This window comes from Acanthaster planci, unplaced genomic scaffold (genome assembly GCF_054643075.1).
Source record: "Acanthaster planci isolate LZ-2023a unplaced genomic scaffold, COTS_SCS Contig93, whole genome shotgun sequence".
Classification (NCBI taxonomy): Eukaryota; Metazoa; Echinodermata; class Asteroidea; order Valvatida; family Acanthasteridae; genus Acanthaster; species Acanthaster planci.
Genome location: NW_028257715.1, coordinates 626 through 25186, shown reverse-complemented (window position 1 = coordinate 25186; position 24561 = coordinate 626). Strand labels below are relative to the sequence as shown.

The following is a 24561-nucleotide window of genomic DNA, read 5'->3' as shown; positions in this document are numbered from 1 at the left end:
TTTGATATGGGAAGTATCAAGTCAACTTTCATCTGCTCTTTTCTCCAACAATGAGTCAAGTTCCCCATCAACCTGGTAGTTTGCAAACTCTATCTCCAACTGGTCAAGTTTGTCCCCTATGATATGAAATCTCTTCACAAAATACAGCAAAAGCGGAAGAGAAGCCTACTGCAAGTTGTTTGTTGACATTTGCCACCTCTGCATGTTTCAACATCTCATCATTCAAAGGGATTGTTCTGTTGACGTATTCATAGACGGTCGTGAAATACTTTCTGACAGACCTGTAGAACTCCTCCAGTTGACTTGATGTGAACTGGCGACTACTAATGAAGCCTCTAATTTCCTGACCTAGGACTAGGTCTGCATTTGCTTTTTGGTTGTTTGGATCCTTGTACTGGCATTCCCTCAGGTCTGATAAAGGTTTGAGGATGACTGGTCTCACAAATCTCAGCATAACATCTTTGAGAAAACCATTCAGTTTCTCATGAAGCACTTGTATCATTGGTTCATCTCTCTGAAGTTCTAAATTCAGACGGGTGAAGAGTGGTAATATTTGTTTTAAAAACAAACAATAAAGTTTATTGCAGTCAACCAGAAGTGTTGCATGAATGTTTGCAACTTTTGTGGTTGCACTCTTGTCAGACTTTGGCATTGAGGCTGCATTACCAGTTGGTTTGGTAGTGGTTGATGTGGTGCTTTGCTTTGCTGTTCTCTTGAGGGGAGCTGCTTTCTTTCCTAGGACTGCAGCTGTACTCCCGGCCACGGGACTTGATGTAGGTTTCTTCTTGGGGATTGTGTAGGCATCGATTGCCCTGGCAAAATCACTGCTGCTGCTCTGTGAAGTGTGAACTCCAGAGCTCTTTCCAGCACATGATGCTGTTGTAACGCTTGCACTCTCTTTGGTTTGCTTTGATTTCTGTTTCTTTGGTTGATTTGAATCGTCCTCATTCTTTCTTTTCACTGACCCATGACCAGCTTCCTGCTTGAATTATTCTAGCAATGCAGGCCACTGTTCGACCAGTCACCGGTGCACACATTTTAATATCTTGTGATTTGCTGTGCCACACACAGGTTCTGCACTCCTTTCAATTCTTTGTGGCGCTTGGACGACTTCTCCAAATAAAAGTAGATGGAGATCAGTACATCAACTGCAGTGAAAGGCAAAATGGAAACTCCTTTTTCTGCTGCCAAGTGAAGACTGTGGCAGGGGTATCCAAGAACCAATCTATCTGGATTCTCCTTCCTCACAAATGCTGCTACACCTGCATGAATGCCCATCATCACAGACGTGTTGTCTGCGGAGAAGCAAGTGCAATTCTTCCATGGCATCTGCTTTTCTTGCAAGGTTTTGTTGAGTGGTTAAAAGATGTTTTCCCCTGTTGACCTTTCTTCAGTAGAGCGATCTCCAGTAACACACCCATAACTTTGTTCACTGTTTCATCAAAGTAGCAAACAACGACTGGATATAGCTGTTCTTCAGCACCCCTATCAAAGCTATCATCCGTTGACAAGGAGAAAGGCATTTGTCTCAGTTTCTGTGTGATATCATCTGGGGAAAAAATAAAAGATACAGGAAAATGCAATAAGCTTTTAGCAATATTTTCAATGAGTTCAACTGGCAAAATGTGACCTCAGTGGTATTTACTGAAACTCATTTTGATTAACTGAGCGCAGAAATGACAACACACAAAAGCACAAGGTTTGAGGATCAAAAATTAAAAAAAAATAAAGTAACACAGCTACACCTCAAATGGGGATATGTAAGAAAAATCTCACAAGACAGTAAGTTAAAAAGTGCAAACAGATTATGATGCCTAAGCAGGGGCATGTCGTAACTGCAAGAGGTCATTTAATTAGACACAGAAATGACACAATCCCATCTTCATATGCATGTCTTGGATTCCAATTGGCACTTCAGATTGATTCATGCTTTTACATGATTTACAAACCAATCAACATTTTGAAAATACATCCATTATGTATTTATGCATCAATTTTAATTGAGTGACTGAAATAGAAATGTTGGCCCCCCAAAAGGCCTAGGCTACAGCTACATCATCAATCCTGCATCATCATTGCATGGCACTGAATTAAAATTCACACAAAAAATCACAAACAACTTGCATGCATGGCAAGTAAACCCTACAAAAATAATTGGGTTGGCGTAACCTGACCTACCCTAAAAATATCGCCAACCCTAGTGTTTTTATGGCTTTTTCTAAAAAAAGTTCTGTAATCGCCCGACGCTAAAAATTTTTGCCAACCCTAAAATTTGTTGGCTTTTGTTTTTATATTTATGTGTTTATGTGTACTAAAAGTGACTGCATTGCAATAGATTGGACATAAAAAAATGTGAAAAAAAATTTAGCAACCGATGCACCCTATTTGTCAGTGACAACCCAACAATTTTTAGGCCTAATTTTCCACAAAATCCACTGATAATTCCAAATGCTGAAGAAAATAACAGTTATGTGAGCTACTCACCTTTAGTCTGTTCACCTTGGGGTCGTGCAATAGCGGTAGTTTTTGTCCTACTATAAGCAAACTGGGATGCAATTTTGCTGTCTGGAAACATCGTCATCACTATGTCTGTGAAATCATCCGACGACGCCAATGGCAGATTGTGCCAAACTACATAGTCTGTTGAAAGGGTCTCGGCTCTGACGGTGCTTAAATCTTCAGAAGAGATGAACTTCCCAATGCTGTGGTTCGCATTCTTTGTTTCAGCATGGTTTCAGCGATGTCACGGTGTTTACTGCTTTTGATGTGGCGAGATACATCACAACTCCATTATGCGCGATACTGAAGTCAGAACTACACAAAGTGCAGTGAGCGTAATGTTTACCTCTCTGGGAAGTTAATACGAATTCAAATTTCTCTGTATATTCCCTTTTGAAAAATTGCAGGGACATGTGTACATCGCGCACACCACTCACAAAGGCTCTACTTTACAAGTTCGCAATATCGACTCACGTGACATGTGACTTAGTCTTGCTTGCAGCCACTTTAGCTATTTTAGCTTAGATTTCACACAGGATCTCTTGTTTTCTGTCCATGTCAAAATTATCAAAATCAGTATTTTATCGTGATAAAAACATATGGTCGTATTTTCATAAAATTTTTGTACAAAATACGCCAAAATTGCACTAGTTGGCAGGTATGGCAGAGCGCTAGTAAATGTGGGTCAATATGAGGGTCTAACAACGAACCATGCTGGAAAGCTGAACATGATTAAGGGGGAAGGTGTGCACTGAGAGCCAGTGAACGGGGGTCAACATGAGGGTCCTACCAGGGACCATGCTGGAAAGCTAAACATGATTAGGGGGGAAGGTGTGCTCAGAGAGCCCGTGAACGGGGGACAACATGAGGGTCTTACCACGGACTGTGCTGGAAAGCTGATCCATTTCACCCCAAACGCTGAGTATTCATTTTTCACAGAATGCTAAATTTTTCTTTTTGCGATCTCGATGTAGATTTCCTGCCTCTAACTTCTTCCATGTCTAGTAAAAGTGCCAATTCTCACCCTATCTACGTGCAACTTCAATGGAGAGATTGGAGAAAACTGAAAACATCCCCAGAATAATCAACAGAGGTTTTAAGTGCCCCACTGCGGCGTAGGACACTTCCATTGTTACTCGTACAGAGAACAATAAAGTTGTGCATTCACAGTGCCACCGCACTGAATGGTCCATTGTCTTAGTAATTGTATTGATGGCTTCAGAGAACAACAAGGTCATGTTCTCGTACAAGCCACAGTGCTGTTTGCTACATTTAGTAGTATTTTGTAGCTTTCAGTAATAGGGTTAAGGCATCCCTTTCAAACACCCATTTCTTGTGTTTTATATCAACTTTCATAGGTACAAAAAACACAATAATGGTACACTCGGGTTTCTTTACATTTTGAAAGAGATCATTTGAAAAATCCTGAAATCAGGAAAGAATCATGTCAAATCTCACCCCTGAGCCTTGCAGTGTGCTGTGCAATGCTTTGTGATTCCAACAGGTGCTATATGGAGTCAGCACCAGAAAATTCACTAGTACTGCAGGCAGAGAAGTAGACGAGTCAGGATACTCACTCATGCCACTCTACAGTCAGGCATTAATGCTGTGGATGTAATAAGAAATTCAAGGCTCAAGATACAATTGAAAGCCTATTAGTACAATGTACGTATCGGCTGCACCATGAAGTGGCATATATACATGTACGACAGTTTTGGTGCACCACAAAGTAATGCGTCGTCTCAACTTTGTTCACACAATACATCAGTTCATGATGCAAAGGACACCATGCTTGTAACAAGGTTGTTGGGACTTTACAGATGACCTTGTTGTAACAGAGACCTTGTATTATTGGCAAACAGAGAAAGCAAAGATGAAGGGAAACCTAACACTTTCCTTGCTATATTAATTTAAAGCAAGATATGTTGGATTTTAAAAATCAATGTTTGACAACATGTACATCCAACTGAGTTCAATTTGACTCAGTGACTCTGAATTGAAAGGTTGATGTTGCTGTGTTGCACCATAGAAAACATTTTGAAGTGTTGTTTGCCTTTTCCGATGAATGTACCATTCAATGGTGGTTGGCCAAGAGCCATGTACTCTGAAAAAAACATCAAGAGCAAACTGGAAGAGAAATTGTCAACCTTAGAGTAGTGGAAGAGGATCCAGCGAGGACAGTTGGTACCAGACACATCAAGGAGGAATCTCCAGCTCTATGTGTACAGGTTTGTCTCAATCAAAGGATGGTGACGGCACGCATCCTGTAGTTGGCTTTGGGGATGGGGTCTCACTGTTGAACAAATGACAGATACTAAACGGTCAAGGGCTGGTGGAGAAAGGACCCAAGGGTGAAGTGCACTAATCCAAGCCACATTGGAAACAGTGCAAATTTAATCCTAAAAGAGTAATCAACATTTCTTCCCGATGTCGCCGCAGTGCATTGATTCAGGGGCTGAGCCTAAATGAGTTTTTAGAGTTACACTTTGCAGTCATTTTTTAACCAATTTTTGGAAAAAACCATACCATTCTTGCACAGCACTGATGTATTTTACACTGGGGTATTCAATGCACAGGGCCAGACTGAGTATGCATACAGCTTTGTATTTCCAATGACAGGTAATGACAAAACTACAGGTATATGTCTGACTGACTTCAAATTTCACATTTCTGATGAGAGTTTTTACATGCCTACCAAGGTTAATAAAAGAAAATCCAGAATGGCACAGCCAAGTTCTTGGGGAGGGGGAAATCCGGCTGTGAGATGGGCTGAAATAACCTGGCACTTTGAGGAACCTTAACAAAGTTCAGCACTTGATAACATTCCAATTGACATTACTGGAGTTTCTCAAACAAAAATAAATTTTTGTCTTGACCCTAGTCTTTCCGTTACTTTTCAATGTTGGTAGGTTAAGCGATTACAACAAATACGTTTTCAATCCTTCACACAAAATAAACTCACCTTCTCCCCCCGGCTCAAAACGTGAAAGTTCCTAAACCTAGTCACCACCATTTTTAAATGGCTTCCCTCCACTTTCTTGGGCATTGACATGATTGAGGTCTTTTCCATCAAACGGAAGCATGCAAACCCAGGGAGTAAATCCTGACCTAAATGTACACTTCCACCACAGTCCGTCCATTTTTTGGCCAAACTATCTCGTGTTTCAGGTTCAGGATTTTGCTTCCCTCTATTTTCTTGTTCACTGTGGACCATTTTTCATCTGCAATCTTATCAACTCTTCCCCTGGATGGAAGCTCCCAAACCTGGCCTAAATTTCCATACCCCCTCCATTTTTTTGCCAAACAATCTCATTTTTCAAAAGAAACAGAGGGGCAACAGCGTTTATACTGATGAGCTCAGCAGAATTCGTCACTTTAATTAGCGCACTGCAACCTTAAGATAGATTTAAGGGATCCATACTGAACCCACGTGAATTCCACAGATGGGGCTCTCTTGATGTTACATTTCTTTGGAGTTGACAGTACGGCAGATGAGAGGGGCACGCTGTTTCAGGTTCAGCAGGATTTTAGCCACAGGGACAGCTACAGAAATGTTCATGGAAAAATTTCAACCACGGATTTGAAAGACCTGGTAGAGTTTACAATGCATGCACATGGAACACTGTTGGCGGTGGTCATAAGATATAAAGCAAAGCAAATGACGCACCTGTAGATTTTCCTTCCTCAGATTAACCATCAGAACAGAAAGAAAAAGGACTTGACAATTCTGGCCCAAGATGTGGTGGAGTTCGTTAGGCTCAACATTCCAACTGAAGGAGTGGTCAGTGCCTGCAGCCAAGAAGAAGAAACTGAGTTCAGGGATAAACTGCTGTGATGTATCAGTGATGCCACAGACATGACAGAGGATGATGGTTGCCTATACTCTTATGATAGTTCAGGGAAGATCAAGATAAGATTCTCAAACTTGGAGTGCCTTTGGTTTTACTATGGTAGGATCAATTGATACAACATCAGATGACAACTGGTAAAGCTCTCCACAGTATGACACTGAGTATATCCTAGTTACTGTATTAGCCACAAGAAGACTGGTCACAGACAAGATGTGATCCGGTGTGAGTTTACAAGGTCAGTGTCCTGAGTAGGAGTGGTATCATTCAGGATGCATCAGGGGGAGTTAGGAGCCAATCCAACTACCCATTGCTGTAATGAATGAGACTTTTACAGACAAAAGCCCCTGTTCAGAACAGGGTCCATAATACATAACGGTGTTACCTGACCAAGAAATGTTGATGTGAGCTTTTGTCCTGAAATAGAATACATGTACATGTATGTATACTTCAATAATACAAATTTGTGCAGTAAATATAATGACCTTTTAAATTAGATCTTTTCCCACTGGAAAGAAATTGAAAAAGAAAATAAAATTAAATTCAAACAAATCCACAATATTAATCCCTCTGCTTCACCACAAAAGCCAGCTCAATTGATCTTTTTTTTTTTTCTCATGTGCCAACGACCCACATTCATGACGCTAGAGATGTTATGTGACTCGGGTAATACCATAACACATGTATTTTCAGCCCCATTTCCAACAGAGGCTATTCTCTGTAAAAGTCTCGGATTGGGTGCTCTCTTATCAACATTTTGGTGGAGTTTGCCCTCTTCAGTAAACCCTAAGAGGGGTCAAGAGAGGGCCAAACATTCCCAACAGTGCTGGCCCCTTTTGTGGTAATGACACTTCACTCGTTTACAAATGATTTTATCCTCAGGCAAACTTGAATTCTCAGTTCTGATTGGTCGTTCCATGGCAACAAACAGTGTGATACATGTATAACTGTATTGCACAGTTCATATCAAACCCAGCGTAATGCACTGTTCTAACTCAATCCATTGCGCTATTTTTAGGCTAAGCAATCACACATCTGCATCAGAAGTGGCGTGTTTCCCTCATGCTGATCATCACAGGTGTTTACATGTAAATGCACGTACAATACTAACAATTTCCTTTCCTAGTGAGAGCCCAGTTCTTATTCTTTTATTATTGAAATAAGTTAAACCAGAAATAAATCCCATGCTCCCTAGATAAAATCACAGAATTGTGGTACATCGGTGTTCCTATTTTTCCTGTGTGCCGTATGATATCTTTTGTCTTCTTTCTTTATGTAAAGCGCTCATACACATAGGTCCCTTTTCTTTACTGCACGTCAAGTTTGCTTTAAAGATAAATTCGTTATCAAGCTTGTGCCCGTGGAACAAGGAATGTAGTGCGCCTGTGTCCCGTATACCACTCGGCCTTTGGCCTCATGACATATGTTTAAGCCATCAGAAATATAGTGGAGAGCACACTATTAGACTGTTAACATTTCAAATCATAGAAATATGAACAAAGAGCTGTTCCCCCGAGATACCGGTATGAAGGTATTTCTTATACTACAAAACAAACTTGGACGAGTTCAAGAATCTATACACGTGTGCTTGATGTAAATGTATGGCTGAAAGCTAAAAGTTAAGGTGGGTGCACCTAGGACAAGTTTCAGTGATAACAATGTAGTTAGACAAATGTCGCCCCAAATAATGGCTGGTAGAGGCCTCTGTACAAAATCCCAGACGTACATGTAACTTCCCGTCCTTGGATAAGTCTTCCACAGCCTTCAAATGGAAAGAAAGGATCCTGTTGTGACTACAGTGTACTTTGATCAGCGATAGTTATGTGATCAACAGATTCTGTTCAAATTGATCAATCAATCACACAGATCAATCAATTAATCAATCACCCCTCCCCCACAATGTCTTTATACTAACAACAGGGAGAGGGAAATCTGACAAATTAAACCCATCCCCCCCAAAAAAAACCTTCAAGACAGTCTCAGGCAGGGGTGAGATTAGAGAAAAATGCAATAGCTAGAAGAAGATCACCAGAAAGTTTGAAGGCTCCACAGGAACAAAGAGTTTATAGCGTACAGGTATCATTTGAGTTTAAGGTACCTCTTGAAATACCCATTTCTTGTTATTAAAATTAATTGACACACACCTTATTGGTTATCTCAGCACTTTCCAAAATTTAAAATCCACATGAAAAAAGATAAAAATCTTAAATCATGAAAAATCCTGACAAATGTCATCTCTGTACAGGTGATCTTCTTCCAAATCCCCATTTTTCCTGATAATGGCTAAAGTTTACAACCTTCCTAGTCACATGATTTTTACGTTGACAAAGGTTCTGCATATGTAGTTCATGGAGACAGTGAGCACAGAAAAAGGCACGCTTACTGTTCCTTAGATGGCAAATTTCCTTGTCCTTTACAGTAATAATGGAGATCTCCATGCATGTGCAACCTTCACAGTGTTCTCCTCGGGCTGTTTTAGCAGGGCGGGCTGCCCTGCCGAAATTTTGGGCCGCCCCGCTAAAATTTTGCCGCCCTGCTGAAATTTGTGCCACCCTGCTAATTTTTTGAGTAGTGTATGTTTCCCCGAATATCTCCTTTCTCAAGATTTTAATGAAAAAGAGGTTAACCGCAGTTTGTGGATCGAGTTTGAGTTTGCCGACAACGCTTATGATGTACTGACAATGGTGATCGTTGGCTGCCTACCGTTATGCATAGTCAACCTTGTGTCCCAAATGGCACACTGTTGGCAATGATCATAAAATATGTAACTAAGTAAAGCAAATGGCACACTGTTGGGGATGATCATAAAATATGTAACTAAGTAAAGCAAATGGCACACTGTTGGCGATGATCATAAAATATGTAACTAAGTAAAGCAAATGGCAAACTGTTGGCGATGATCATAAAATATGGAACTAAGTAAAATAAATGACGCACCTGTAGATTTTCCTTCCTAATACAAGTCCTCAGAACAGGAAAAAAACGGCTTGAGAATTCTGGCCCAAGATGTGGTGGAGTCCATTTGGCTCAACATTGCAACTGAAGGAGTGGTCAGTGCCTGCATCCAATAAGAAAACTGAGTTCAGGGATGATAAACTGCTGGGAGGTATCGGCGATGCCACAGAGGATGGTGGTTGCCGATACTTTCAAGATCAAGATAAGATTTGCAACCTTGGAGTAGGGCTGGTTTCACATTGGTATAGTCAATTGACAAAATGCCAGATGACAACTGGTAAAACACTCTTAGTGTCAAACTGCTATATCCTAGCTTAGGCACATGAGGACCGGTCACAGACAGGATGTGATCTTGTGTGAGTTTACAAGGTCAGTATCCTGAGTGGGGTGTATCATCCAAGATACTTAAGTTTAGGGGGAGCTGTGGACTATATTCTCAGTAAAAACCAATCCCATGGCCCATTGCAGTAATCCAAGAGGCTTTTAACCAGGTTAACAGCCGCCAAAATACATGTACATTACATGTACCTGTTCAAAAACAGGTTGACATGATCTTTAAATTATACTTCAATGATACAAATTGGTGCAATAAATATATGAACAGGTAAAGCATGTGGTAAGAATTTCAGGGAAGATCAATGGTGACCATGCATTCCCTGGTGCATGACACTGCCAAATTCTCACTGCATTCCACTGTGCTTCAGTCCAATATTATGCATACCAGTCGTCTAGTAGCCACACCCTTGGTTACATTCCATAAAAGGTCAATGAGGTCATCAAGTGGCCAACAAACAATTTTTGATTGGAAGCCGCGTTCCACAACCGGTACTACTTGACTCAAAGCTAAGTCGACAGAAACTGCACTGACAAGCCGGTCGTCGTACACACACGTGCATACACACAGTCAAGCCATGCGCGGTGCTTACTGAGAGTAGTGCGTACATGATGTATGTATTTGAATGTATCAAGGAATTTAATCGTTCAAGTTGTAGGGCTGAGGTGGCTATGCCTAGGTACCTAGCTATGCACAAAGGTACATGTATGACTTTTTACTGCTACGTTATGATTTGGGTTTTGAAAAGTATGTTTGATAGCCTTTTTGTGACAATCATTTTTCGATGGGGGTGTTTTGGAGCACGTGGGCAGTGGACACAAATCTAAACCTTTCATTTTCATGTTCTATACCTCAGGTAATACCAACATATATTTTGGACCTGTTTCCAACAGGGGATATTCTCAGTAAATGCCTCAGATCACGGGCTTCCTCATCAATAATGGCTGCTCCCTGGAGCCATGCTAACTGGAATTCCTATCCACCCTGCGTAGTGGCACCTTTGGTGGAAATAGCACCTCAATCATTGTTTACAAATGATAAATCCTCATTACCCATTTGGGTTATTGATTAATTGAGTCGCTACCAACAAGACTGGGTTTGATTGGACACTGCCCATGAAAACAGGTTTTTCCAGCTGATGAGGGGGTGTTTCAGATGGATATTCATAATGCTGGGCCTCCCAAGTGAGACACGTCGAGGGGTAAAGATGCAAAAGGTACATGTACTGTGACTACATCTCAGGACATGCATAAGTGAGCGAGGGCGCTGTTTATTTGGCAAATCGTTTTCTGAAATCAGAAATCGTGATTAAAATTTGTCTTTTTCTGCGGGCTCTAGCTCCTCTGATTAATTTCTAATTTCAGAATTTTCAAAATTTCAAGTGAAGCCAGCATTTAATTTATTGAAATAAGGCACAAATAAGAACAAACATTTTATGGAAATGTGAACTTTAAGTTTTCAGTCAAAATCCACACTCACTTTTGTGTGTACACAAAAAAATCACAGCTTCCTCTGCATTACACTTGTACATAAATAAAACATCTCAAACTATCCCTGCTTCAAACCAAGTTTTCTTTGCCTTGAAGAGTCCGATAGAATCCAAATTTACCTGTACATGTATATATCCAAAGATATCTAATGACATCTTCTCCAACCTCGCTCCTAAAAGAAAATAGCAAACATAGTTGAAAGGTTTATAAGCCTCGACCCCTGTAAAGCAGACCTACAGGACCAAGCCCTACATTTATGCACACTGTAGACCACACCCATGGTCGCTATGCGCTAATGACAGCCATAATGCCAGTCAGCTTGGTAGCTGGGGCAGGCAGTACCGGTATGGCGCCTCCTGCAGTTTTTATGGACAAAAGGTTTAGAAATGAAAACAACACAACGGCCTACAGGCCCAGAATCAAGATGTAATAGGCCTACATGTTTATGTACCCACCAGAACTGTGGGGTTCATCATCCAGCCATGGAGGTAGGACAAGACCTCCATGATCCAGCACACAGTCTCCCGTTCGTAGGAGCGCGGCGGACGGGACGAACATTTCAGGCAGCATAAATAATCTTACGAGTTACAGCCTCGCTAAATCACCAAATAACTTGAGATATCCGTGTATCTTCTCAGTAATTACATGATAATAAAATTCCACTTTCCTTTTCAATTCTAAAAAAAACATTAAAAACCGTGGATTATTGTAGCCATGGCCTGACATGTGCCTCAGCTCAGATCATCAGTGCATCTCGCGTGATGCGCGAACTGTCGACACGTCACATGCGCAGCACGCGCGCAGCTCGCAGCTAGCCATTCAAGTACTTAATGATAGCGCCCTCAAGGAAGGTTTCGTTCAACGGAAAAATCCTTTGGTGCATCGAAAAGGGGTTCTTTTTTCAAGCCCGTTTAGACTGTTGTGTATTTATTTTAATTTCCGTTCAGATAGATGCTTTTAAAAATATTATTGATATATCAAGGTTATAGGTTAGATTCTAGCGTCTTTTATATTTCAATTAAGCACCAAAGTCTGAACTGCTTTTTTTTTTTCAAAATAAAACCTTTACATGGGCTGTAGGTGGTGCCCATCGTTAAAATGTGTGGCCTACATTTGGCTCTCTGGGAACTTTCACAACATCAATAGAATAAGCAGGGAGAAAGGAATAACATGAATTATTACCTATTTCACCATGTTGACATTTATTGATGTGGCACAGAAATAAAAAAGACATCTCCACACTGCATTAAAACCCTGGGGCGAGGTAAATATTTTTTTACACGGTCTCGGGAGCGGCCTCGCCAGGTGAGTCCATATCATTTCTCAGGGTTACAGAGACCTGAGTCCATCTTAAAAGTTATATAAATGCTTCAGTGATTGTCCCCTAGCCTCGACAGCTCTTAAAAACCACCAAAAGTACATCTCAGTACTGTGTGGGGGGCGTAATCCCAAGCTATCCCGATTTGAGGGGGGGGGCTTGCCACACGTCGGCCAAGCCGTACCACCACCACAACCCCCCCCAAATAACACTTCAAAGATAGCCGAAAGAGGCCTCTGACAAGTTCCAGACAGCTGTCACTGATAAGAAACATTCCACTGTCTGCCCCAGGCACCGTTTTGTAAATAATCCATTAGATTGTACACAAGGGGCCACTTAGCACACAGTCCTATGGGAGTTGCATTAAATCCTGTTTCTCAACTCAGCTTGATAGGCCACTACGTAGACCGACGCCGGCTAAATGAAACTTTAATTAATTACATTTTTAACCCCTTCGTTTCTTTGCCACACACTGTGACAATTGACATCACGTGCTCAAAAATGTTCTAAAGACGAGATTCACCGAGGAGTCGATCCCAAATAAAGCCTGAAAGTAAGAGGTCACGCAGCGGGCTTCCGCAACCCCCGCGGGGTCCGCCTATGGGGATTTTACACCGTTACGGCCGTCCTGTCACGTTCCATATATTTTGGAGGAATAAATCCTGAGGCCACCCCATGAAACATTCATGCTGGGATTTTACCTTTGACTTCCTCAACCAATATTTAGGAAAAGTCACCCCAGTGGAAATGGGTAAAAAAACGAATTTTCTACCTTTTACGTCCGGCGATATCGTACCTAGATCTATCCGTGTTCATGCTCGTTTATTTTGTTTTTATTCCCCGTGCTTACGTGAAAATGAGATTGTAAAAAGTTGCAAACAGTTTTACCCACCTGTAGTCGATGGATTCCGTGTTCCATTGATTTGACTTAACGCAGTTAGTGTTGTGAGCAAAAGTTAGAAACATTCGTAAAAGTAGCTTTATCGGTCTTAGTTTATTACCTTATAACCACCTGCAGCCACGTGAAAATGTCCGTTTAGTTTCAGCTTTTACAGCCAGACTACCATAAAATTTTAAACCGTAAATGTTCATCTGCCTGCAAGACCGCTGCGCAAGCCCGTTTAGATTTTCGGAGGGGATGGGTCAATTTTGGCAAGATATTTCTCTTTTAGGTCAGGTATTTTTTCACTTTCTAAAAATTGGTATACTGGTAAATGATTTTCAAAGCCCTTTTTCCAAGTTGGATTTTTAATTAAAGAAGTAACTGGAGAAACACAAGTTACAAATTCTAAAATCTTTGCACGTGATTTTTCCTATACCAGGGTTCCGGAAGCGCGCCATCAGGGGTCAACTTTGAGGCTCTATTCATAATGGATAAATTAATGACGCGTGAAAATAACTCCCTGCGCCTAAAGTTTTAAAGTCTTTCATTCGAAGGATGGATATGCGTTGGGGAGATGTTACTTTAATGTTGGGTTTTTTTACCCTGCTCGACGTGTATATTGTAGTTAGGCCTAGTGTTTCCTCCGAAAGCTTGAGAAAAAATACAAGCGTAGTCGGATGGGACTTACTTTGGTATCAGGTAATGTGTTTTTCCCTTCTAGGCTCGTAAGGATGCCTCTTTATGACAGTTCATGTAGTTAGTTCCTGTAAAACCCCGACGAGGAGGTGGTGCGTGATTCTGTTCCGGGAACAGTGTTCTTGAGTCGTGTACCAGCCGTTCGAGCGCGAGAACAAGAAACCCGTGTCAAGAACAGGCAGCCCAACCTCGACCTTTAAGTTTGTTTCCAGTATATTAATATTACGATCATTTTAACGCAAGCCTGGCAACAACGATCGAAGGTTGAGAAGTGGCCCCGGCTGGAGCTTATTGTCGTGAGGGAAGGAAAAATTCCAAATTCCACAGAGCCGCTAGACGGGGAGGCTTCAATATACATTCTACATGAATCCTTGTTCACTTTCTAAGCATGGACATATCTACACGTTAGCCATTTCTTTGGCACTTCTTCCAGGAACTTCATATTGATTATGTCATAATAGATAGTTCCAGGTTCCCGGGATCTATTTGTTGAGGAAGGGACAAGGGTTGATCCTAGGTCCCTGGCTTTGTAACTCTTCATGAACGTGAGTGATTGGTTAATGCTTAGTTTTTTTTGGTTTTCAACTCCAAATAGGGCCACGTGGCATTGCAGCTACACGCACCACCAATCGATTGGCGGTTGTCGAGGAGAACGCATCCATAGATGATAAATGTTGGAATCTTTTTTCCATGCTTGGTGATTTGATTATTTTCTCCGCTGTAATTTAAAGAGCAAAATAAACACTTTCCCGCTAAGCGACAGGGATAAAGATATCAACATGTTCGAAGTTAGAGATGTCAACAGCAATATTTCTTCATTACTTAGTGTCTTAGGGTGATTGGTATCCTGGAATTTATAAAGAACAGTAAAATAAATCAATTATGAAAATCAGACATGGCATCAATAATTGTAATCGATTTTGATGAGTCTATTTTATGCCAGTGAAGGTAAAACCTTTCCATTCTGCGGATATTTGTTTCTGCACAAGCTGTTCAACATTTATGGTAAACTAGGTTCAGTTATCAGGGCTGATGGTAAACATTATTTGCATTAACTTTTCGACCACAATTGTGTAGTTAGCTCGATTCAAATCAGTGGAACCTGCGTTTCTTATACAGTATAAATCTGTGATGGCTCATCTTTTCAAGATTGATTTGTTTGCGGAGGTCGAAGTAGTAACTCCATATTGGAACGATATAAGATAAAGTACTGATTAACAAAGGAATAATTGGCGGGTATTACACCGCCCAAAACACTGCACAAGAATCAATGCATTGTACATGAATTGTTTTATGTTATGTGATATTCGCTTAGGTGCGGCTCGCGAAATCTTGTTTAATCTACTTTTTTGACGTAGTTTGGTTGCAGAAAGCGTGCAACCTACTACAATAGACACACATGTACATATTTCTTTCCTGCATAGATTGTATTGAATTGATTGTACTAAACTTTTATACAGGCGTTCAAAATGCAGCTTTGTATGCTCTTGTATCATGAATGTTCTAACATGGCATCCTGTGTGTCCTCTACTATAAATCCTGTTTCCACAATAGAGCTTTCCTTTCCAAGCTCAAATGCGGCAATCAATTAAAGTGGGTGTTGTTATGACGCGCTGACTGATCAAAGTCCGTACCCTGCCATCGAATGTTACGGCTGCAGCTTGAAATAACGTGCGCCTTTGCAAGCTACTGCCTAGCGGCTGCAGCAAAAACATATCAACCGGTTCGTTACTGCTAGCCGTAGTCAAGCATTTGGAGACGCAGCCTCGCTTGGCAGTGAAGTTGAAGGTCGCCAACCTGTGACATTGTTGTTTACAATAATACAACGACACAAACACATAGACTCCGTGTATACGTGGCTCGACACATAGCTGCCTACCGTGGACGCCATGTTCAAGGACAAGGATCGCTAAAATAATTCTCTTTCCAACGAGAGATATCTTGACCGAAATAAAATCACCGTGGCACAACCATCAGATACGATTGGTATTTTGGTAAGTTGGCGAACGCAGAGGCTCAATAAACGTTCTGGATTAGCCATGGGAACAACAATATGTAAGGTGCTCTCTGTGATGAAGCAAACGTGCAGTGATTGATGCTTGCCAAAGCACAACAGGGACAGTGGTGGACATGTTGTTATGTGGTAATGTTATTCATTCTCCATCGGGAAGTGCAAAGGCAGGGTGTGAGTTAACATGGTCATGGCAGTTGGGGAAGAGGAGGGGCGAGTCAGCAATATCCCCACGGGGGGAGGGAAAGTTTAGCCCTTTTTTAAAGAAGCTCGCTGGTACCTTATGGACGGGATGGCCGGTGGGTTGAACAAGACACATCAACTCACCTCAGCCTCATTCGATTTTTAGCTGTGTGGAGTAGTTATGTCAGGTTATGAATGTACCAACCGATTGGTTGCTTCATCAAGGAATGATTAGGCCTACTGTATTGAAATACACGACTAACTTAAAGTTAATGTATGAGCGTTACACTGTAGAGGTTGGGGGAATTGGGAGTCTGAACACACACCGCACACTTTCTGGTAAATGGGGATGGGCCGCCAAATTATCCAAGCGCCGCGCCGTTAGGTGCACAACACCACTGTGTGTTATTCATAGGTCATTTCAATATCAAAACTTTTAAACGTCAAAAGTAAAGAAAGACGCCTGTAAAGCTCAATTTATCTATGAGTTAATACACAAGAGTTAATATTTTTTGATGAACGGGTGTTGCCGATACCACTTCTTTTATTTCCCCAAAGACGTAGGCAATCTCCCCCCCCCACTGGCTTGCATGAATTTAAACCAGAACTTTGGTTAGCACCCTGCTTGATGAAGGCATAATGCTACAGGAAAACCTGTTGGGGCTCTATTTAAATGATCTACAGGAATTTACCCTGAGAGCAATTGACGTAAAACGATGTATTTACCCATGGATGGTTTTCATACACATTAGTAGACTTAATCCGTATCGTTTCATTTATCGATGGTGAATAATGTTGATTTTCATTTAATTCAAGACCTTTCAACGGTTTTCTATGAACCAGAAAATGGCAACGGGATCAGCAGTGAGTTCAGCTCTAGAGACGATCAGCAGGCATCATATCGAATGCCCCATTTGTAGTGACAGATTCCAACGACCCAAGATACTGGACTGTCTGCATAGTTTCTGTGAGCAATGTCTGCTTACATACTGCAGCACGAAGCACCAGGGCTGTACAGAGATTCCTTGCCCCGTGTGTCGACAAGAGACACAACTTCCACAGGCGGGGGTTAGAGGCCTGAAAACCAACTTTTATCTGATCGGTCTGGTTGAGGAGATTGAACTACAGGAAAAGTTGGTGTGTTCGGGTGAGACGAAGCTGCTCTGTGAGACATGTGATGATGGCAATGAGGCAACGCATCGCTGTCTGGACTGCGAACAGAATATCTGCTCACATTGTCGAAGCACACAGCTACGGATCGCTGCCACGTCAATCCACACAATACCCCCATTAGAGGAAATTCGTCAAGGGAAGATAAAAATGACCAAGAAGTCCGAAAAATATTGTCCAACGTGTTCAACCCACGAGGGTGAAGGGACGCGATTCTTCTGCACAACTTGTGAGACATTAATCTGCCGAGATTGTACTGTGATAGACCACTGCAAACCGCAACACGCATACATTGATAGAAAACAGGCCACTTCAACATACAAAGAGTCATTAGCTGACTTGTTTTCCCCCCTCGAGAAGATCCTGAATGAACTCCAAGAATCTCTTGAGATAGCTTCAAAAATGAAACACGACCTCGATACCAGAGTAGAGAACGTAATTTCAGTAGTGCATACCAAGGCAGCTGAGATAAGAGAAGAAGTCACTACTCAAGAAAATCGTATCATCCATGAAATAACAAATATCCAAAGCGATCGTCTTCAAAAACTGGCAGAATATGAGAAAACAATGAGTTTGGCATCGGAGAGAATACAGCATTCATTGGAGACAGCAAGAGAGGTGACAAGGACGGCAGCGGATAGTGAGTTCCTCTCACTCTACGCAACAATCAACAAAGACTTGAAATTGGTGGCAGGTCAAACTATTCCCAGAGTTGACAAGAGGTTTGGATTTCTGAAGTTCAAGCCGAGTGAGGGGGTAGGTGACATCAGTCTGGGCAAAGTTGTGACGGAAGAAAAGTGGGAGCAGCGATGTGAGTTTGGTCGCAAGGGAAGCGGTCCAGGGGAGTTTGATGGGGCTTGGGGTATTGCTGCTCGTCAGTCTGATGAGGTTGCAGTGGCTGACTACTACAACAATCGAGTTGTCATCTGCAGCATCGATGGTAACCAGAAAAGCACAATCCCGATGGAAGGACGTAAGTTTGTGTAGGAACTGCTCACAGCGATACACTGGTGCTTTGTTTATCGGAAATAATTCATGATTTATTTTGGAATTACGATGTCAAACAGTGGTGTATCCTTGCTGATTTGTGTGTTTGGGGGCAAATTCAAAAGCAAAATGCTTATTCAACATGATGGTAGGGAGACAAAATGTCGAAAGCCTTAGGCCCACTCACAGTCCCAACTCCCTTGCTTCAATTTCGTGGTGTTGTTTTCAAAGGGTTTGTTCATGTTTGATAAATACTTGTAAATACACTGATTACTTTCTTCCTACTCACCTATGACGTAATCTAAAACAAACAGGCTAAACAACCCGTCGGTTGGGGGCAAGTTGCCGCGCTGGATACACCACTGGTGTCAAGCCACATAACAAATCTAAAGGCTTTTGGCAGAGTCACATGGTACCCAGACGGAGGAGGCTCTAAGAGAAAAAAATGATCGGCATGTTTATTTTTCCAGATATTGCAGTAAAGTTTATTTAGAGAATTTTTTCTCCCCAAAAAGATTACACGGCGGCTTAATTGTACAATACCCGGATTCTTAAAAACAAACCCAGTGAACCTCAATTCCGGATCCAACATTTTTGTAAACATTCAGGCAAATATGTCACATAACAACAAAACAGATATGCGCTTCCAATTCACTGAAATAAATGTTTCGTGATCAACATTTCCTCCCGTAAAGGCTCAAAGTGCATTTCTGTTTTTGTGAAGTATCTATTTGCCAGCGTTCATTTGTCCATGTTTAAATACTATGCAGCACAGGTAGTGGGTGGTAACGAGGAGAACGCCTTCTTGCTTCTAATTTTGACGGAAAATTAACTTTCTTTTCCTAAAGTTCGTTGCCACACGACCGAGTGTTCTTGTGTATTAATATTACGAATATTTTAACGCAAGCCTGGCAACAACGAAGATTGAGAAGGGGCTCCGGCTGGGCTTATTGTCGTGAGGGAAGGAAAAATTCCAAATTCCACGGACTCGCTAGACAGGGAGGGGAGGCTTCAATATACATTCTACATGAATCCTTGTTCACTTGCTATGCATGGACGTAGCGAAACGTTTAGCCATTTTTTGTCACTTCTTCCAAGAACTTCATATTGATTGCTTCATAATAAATAATTCCAGGTTCCCGGGAATTTATTTTGTCGAAGAAGGGACAAGTGTTGATCCTATGTCTCTGGCTTTATAACTCTTCATGAACGTGGTTGGTTGGTTAATGCTTTTCTTTTTGTCTTTCAACTCCAAACAGGGCCATGTGGCGTTGCAGCTACACGCACCGGCAATCGCTTAGCGGTTGTTGAGGAGAACACATCTCACGTGAAAGTCTTTGACAAGGACAATACGCTGGCTTTCCAGTTCCCCACAGTGCCACCGAGTGAGGTCGGTAAGACCGCAGTGGACCTCCGGAGTGTAGCAGTCAAGACGGATGGGACCATTGTGGTTGGTGATGTCAAGAGAATGGTGCTGACCGAACACAGCCCCACTGATGGGGAACTCAGAAGCCTCATCCCAGTCAAAATTAAACCTTGTTATGTGGCTGTTGACAGCAATGATCGAGTCGTAATCAACGACTTCAAACAGTTAGTCGGTGTTGTTGATGGGAATGGTGATACACTGTTCACCATCAAACCTACCATCAATGGTGAGGTAGTTAGACGCTGTACTGGTGTATTCGCAGATAGCACAGGCGTCCATGTTGCAATGCATAATGGCAGTTACACCGGTCATATCCACCACTATGACCCTCAAGGTGGCTTTCTCCACTGCATCGCAGAGGGTCTGCACTGGCCCATGGGAATTACATTCACAGCAGATGGGCAACTGGCAGTTGGAGACTACTACTCAGTGAAGATTTATGACTTTGTTTAATGTAACACAAACAAGATTTATGCAGTAGCATTAGTTGGAAATGTTGGGGTTTGAACAACATTGCATTCAATTTCATGACTTCTTTTTTTATAGAAAATTAGATCCACAAAGGTTTGCGTAGGCTGAGATGGGATTCAAAAATATGGGAGCTACATAAAGTGCTTATCATTTAAACAAATTCCTTTGTTAGTTTTGCGTTGTTAACTATATTTTCTCTCGACATATGAATTATTTTCATAGACCCATTTAACAGTAGTAAATGTATCCCAATATTGATGAGTTATGCCTACCGTGAGTGCTCACTGGAGATATGGGAAGTTGTTAGCTTGTCTCACCAAAAGAATCAGACTCATTTCAATGCACACATCTTGCAGGGGATTATCAAATTGAGGAGAGTATAAAAACTGAAAAATAATATATGAACTCAAATTGTTCTCATTGAGATTTACATAAAATTTTAATGTTCTCAAAAGCTTACTTTGTGTGAGTAGTGGGATAGCGAAGGTCTCATCATTTAAATGGTGAAGTACATTTCTAAAAGTCGATGTGGAACTCACGTTTGGATGAATATTCCCCTCATAATTAAACTGTCCCTTTGTGTTGAACCACCTTATTCTTATTTGCGTTTGAATGTATATTACGAATTAATACCTCGTTAAAACAGGCCCAATGTCACCATTTGGAGGAGAGTTATATTAATTCATTCCCCTTTGCAACTCCTTTCAAAATAAAATTCATTTCGTTTTCTTTTGAACTCAAATGAAAGTTTTGTTAGAGATTTAAATGATGTTTTTCTCGGTGGCAGAGGCAAAAGCAAGATGAAATGTAGGTTATAAAAAACTTTATTGGCAAATTTCTTAATTTTCGTGGAATTTATTTACATAGTTTTAATTAGTGACAGCAACAACATTCCACTTACAGAATATAAACGATTTCAAAGACTATGCTTGAGTATTATTTGAAGGCAACATGACCTTTTCATTTTTTTTAAATGTGAATATTTATCATGACGTAGGTAATTTACATTGTAACGGTTATTTGCATACCCATGGTAAAACTGTTACTTTTCGGCTGGCCTCCTTGAATCTTTCCTGTACAAGGAAGGGTTGAACACGCATCCAAACCTCTACCAAATAAAAAAATAAGTCCCAAGACTCGTTTTGACAGTGGACAGATTTACTGGATTATCCGTATGGTTGTACAGTTGCCCCTTGTACTATGTAGCGATATGAAGTAAGCCGTACGTTATCAGTAATAAAGAAATCTTGGGGACGTATCAAGAACCAGACCCGTAATACGACAGCTCTCCAGGAAGTTTGTGAGAGAGATGTTAAAGGGTGCCATAATTGAGGTTGTTTAATTACTCCTGGTTGTTTGTCTGCGTCAATACATCAAAGTTGAGTATTACAAGCGACATCTTGTAATACTCTACGTCTACATACCACGTCCGGTGCTTGTTGCATTTACGTTGAGAATGGTTTCCCTGTCCCGTCCCATTTCAACCATGTTGATCCTATAATTCTAGATATCCGTTTTCTTCCCTATCACATTAGTACTTGGCAACTAAATTGAAATCCGTAGAGAGAGTATCTCGAACGCAAAGCCTGTGTAAATATTAATACGCCTTTAGTTTTGTTTTTGGTAGCCGACCCGTTACGGGAATACATAAAAAAGTTTAAAGATAAAATAAAAAAGGATGAACCTTTAAAACAGTTCATTGGTGAAGTCCTGTAGGTTTGATGGATTTGGTAGATTTGACAGTGTTTATAGGCTTTAACAATTTCATAGGACCGTGCTTGAGTGAAAGCGACCTGACCATTTCAATTTTGTCATGTGAATATGTATCATGACGTAACTATAATATGCGTTGTGCCTCGGTTATTTGCATATAAGTGCGTCAGGTGTTAAGTTTGGGTTGACCTCCCAGTGAGCTGCAAGCCTCCTGCGTAAAAACGGCTTGAACCAGTGTCTAAGCCCTCATCAGAAAAATAATTTCCAAGAATAAGATTTCTCGTATTATTTCACAGTTACCCCTTTCGCTATGCAGTGAACTAATCATGAAACACAGCTGGCTATGTACGTTGCCTGTATAGTGTATTCGGTGTAATGAACAGCCTTCGGGGTAGTAGCGACGGTAATTCGAAACGCACTACAATTTTTCTCTGGGCTCGCCATAAAGTTTATTTGAGAGCGTAATATGCATGGTCACAGTTGGGTTGGAGACTCTCGTTTCGTGTCTGTGCACGACACAGCCATTATCTGACCGTCAATGACGAAACTGTACAGTCTAAAGGAAACCCCCAATATGACTGTCGGCTTTCTAGGTTTCATAAGAGAATAAACATTGCACTATCTGATATAAATGCACGTAGGCCCTATAGCTCTAGTTTTTATCTAGGCCTACATAGTTGAGGTGGAAATAAATCAAGGTTGAATGTGGCAAATTGCATCCTGTGTCCGTCTTTGTCTACGTGCCATTTATAGTCTTTGCCTCTTATTGGGACAGCCTCCTTGTAGCGTCTAAACGATGTTGACCTTATAATTCTAAATTCCTGTTCTTTTCCAAATTACATCAATGTTTTGAAACAACTTCCTATGCTCAGGAGAAAGTGTCACCATTATTAGTTTTCGTCTTATTACTCAAATATCAAGGACACTTTATGCTATCAAATGTTGGTCAATTTTTTGTACTGATTGCTGATTTCCAGAGCGGTTCTAATTAGCGTAATGGTACCGCGTGGTAGGTCTGAACAATCCATCTCTTAACCTGAAAAGGCGATGTTCTGACAAGCTCCCCTCAAACCGACAAAGAATGAAACATTCTGTCACACTCAGGACTGGCAACGTCAAGTCTGTGTAATCCAACTGTTTAGTGCTGAATGGCACGTTACTGTGTATCTCCGTAGTTTGTTATGGTGCAGCTGTGGCAAGGTTCGTCCCAACAGAATGGAGTCTCGACACAACGGTGTGGAAATGAGTTGAAAGGGAGACTGGGTTGAAGGGACTGGCTTTGAAGTTCATGACAAACTGTGGTTTGCAAATTATTGTGCACTGAAGCGTAAGGCGGCTTTGAGAATGTACAGTACAGTTTGGAATAGACATCAATGTCAAACCAACGCAGGTCTGGTCTTATGTACCACTCGCTGTACATTGCTTGCGTATCCCTACACACCACACCTTGTCGGCGCCATTTTCCAGGAAACACTTTGCATCTACACTTTCCAAAATCTGTGCTACAGGTGTGGTTTCTACATTACAAGAGTGGAAGAATCTCGATAAAACTCTACACAAATCAATCGATTCAATTCAAAAAATAAAGCAAGGACGTTTCTTTGAATGGTAAGTGAAATACCTTCCGTTGCAGAAATCTTTCAAAGAACTTGTCAGTGGTTTGTTTGAAAAGGTACGTGGCAAGGTTGCCACATCGGTAATTGCCGGCGATAGGACATAGAGTACGGGCTACGAGATCAGTCCAGACTCTGGTCCCGATAGCTTCAAAGTTTCCCCAAACCAAAAAGTTTAAAAGGTGGCACAATTTGGGGAAGGGGTCTAATGTTAAAAGGAGCTCACAGAGGAGTAAATCTGTGTTGAAAATTGGGCAGATGGAGGACGGGGAAATTGTGGGGGGACGATTTGCCCGGACATGAAAATTCGACATGATGGGGGGGGGGGGCGATGTTCTTGATAAAGATGTACTTCTGTGATGTGTATTAAATTCATGCAAAATCTTTAACCAAAATAGTTTACTTATGGCTTCTTAAAATTGCTTTCGCTTTTCTGATACAGTGATATTGCATTTCAGTCGTTGGGAAATCCTGAAAATTCATCACAATCCGCTTTATTTTTTTTCTCATCACAAACAAAAGTGGGGATGATTTAATAGCCCATCCCCCCACCAAGGGGGGGTATATTTCCCCATCCCGCGGGATTTACACACCATGGGGGCTCAATAGTCAGTTCATGAACAATTTGGAGAGGACGAGAGGCTACATCTTCGTATCTTTTAAAACGGCGTTAGCGTTAAATGGACCATGCCGGTAACTTCAAATAGCACCATGGTGTTTCAAGTCTCCTTCATTTCATTTTCTTTTATTCTCATTTCATCTTTACTTTGGGGCCTTTTGTTTTACACTGAAAGGAACCTAAATAACTGTGATGTAATTTCAGAGGCAGTTGAAAAGAAGGGCAAAGGAGCTGTAATTGAATTTCTAGGCAAGAATCTCCGATATATGCCGTCAATTGATCACATCCAATTATGACACCTTGGCTTCAAGCCTGAGGGAAATCTTTTCAGCTGTAACGTATCTG

The 24561-nt window shown here is 41.3% G+C and overlaps 2 protein-coding genes across 2 annotated transcripts in view; one reads left to right on the top strand and one right to left on the bottom strand.

The window, feature by feature from the left end:
- LOC110990864 (uncharacterized) overlaps positions 1-11874 on the bottom strand; it is a 28756-nt gene extending 16882 nt beyond the window's left edge. Inside the window, exons 1-5 of the transcript XR_015424034.1 lie at positions 11582-11874; positions 9285-9405; positions 6167-6288; positions 4647-4792; positions 3958-4105 (exon numbers count right to left, since the gene is read on the bottom strand). The gene's annotated coding sequence lies outside the window, so the exon portion shown is untranslated. The remainder of the gene's footprint in view (positions 1-3957; positions 4106-4646; positions 4793-6166; positions 6289-9284; positions 9406-11581) is intronic.
- Positions 11875-15826: 3952 nt separating this feature from the next.
- On the top strand, positions 15827-21967 carry LOC110990997 (E3 ubiquitin-protein ligase TRIM56-like). The gene is made up of 3 exons (XM_087132110.1): positions 15827-16166; positions 17061-18360; positions 19634-21967. Exons 1-3 carry the CDS (start codon positions 16119-16121, stop codon positions 20251-20253), a joined length of 1968 nt encoding a protein of 655 aa, XP_086988236.1. The 5' UTR covers positions 15827-16118; the 3' UTR covers positions 20254-21967.
- Positions 21968-24561: the final 2594 nt, after the last annotated feature.

Coding starts and splice junctions, on each gene's coding strand:
- LOC110990997 (XM_087132110.1), top strand. CDS start 16,119: ATGCTTGCCAAAGCACAACAGGGACAGTGGTGGACATGTTGTTATGTG. Junction 16,167..17,060: donor GGTGGACATGTTGTTATGTG/GTAATGTTATTC, acceptor TCTATGAACCAG/AAAATGGCAACGGGATCAGC. Junction 18,361..19,633: donor CACAATCCCGATGGAAGGAC/GTAAGTTTGTGT, acceptor AACTCCAAACAG/GGCCATGTGGCGTTGCAGCT.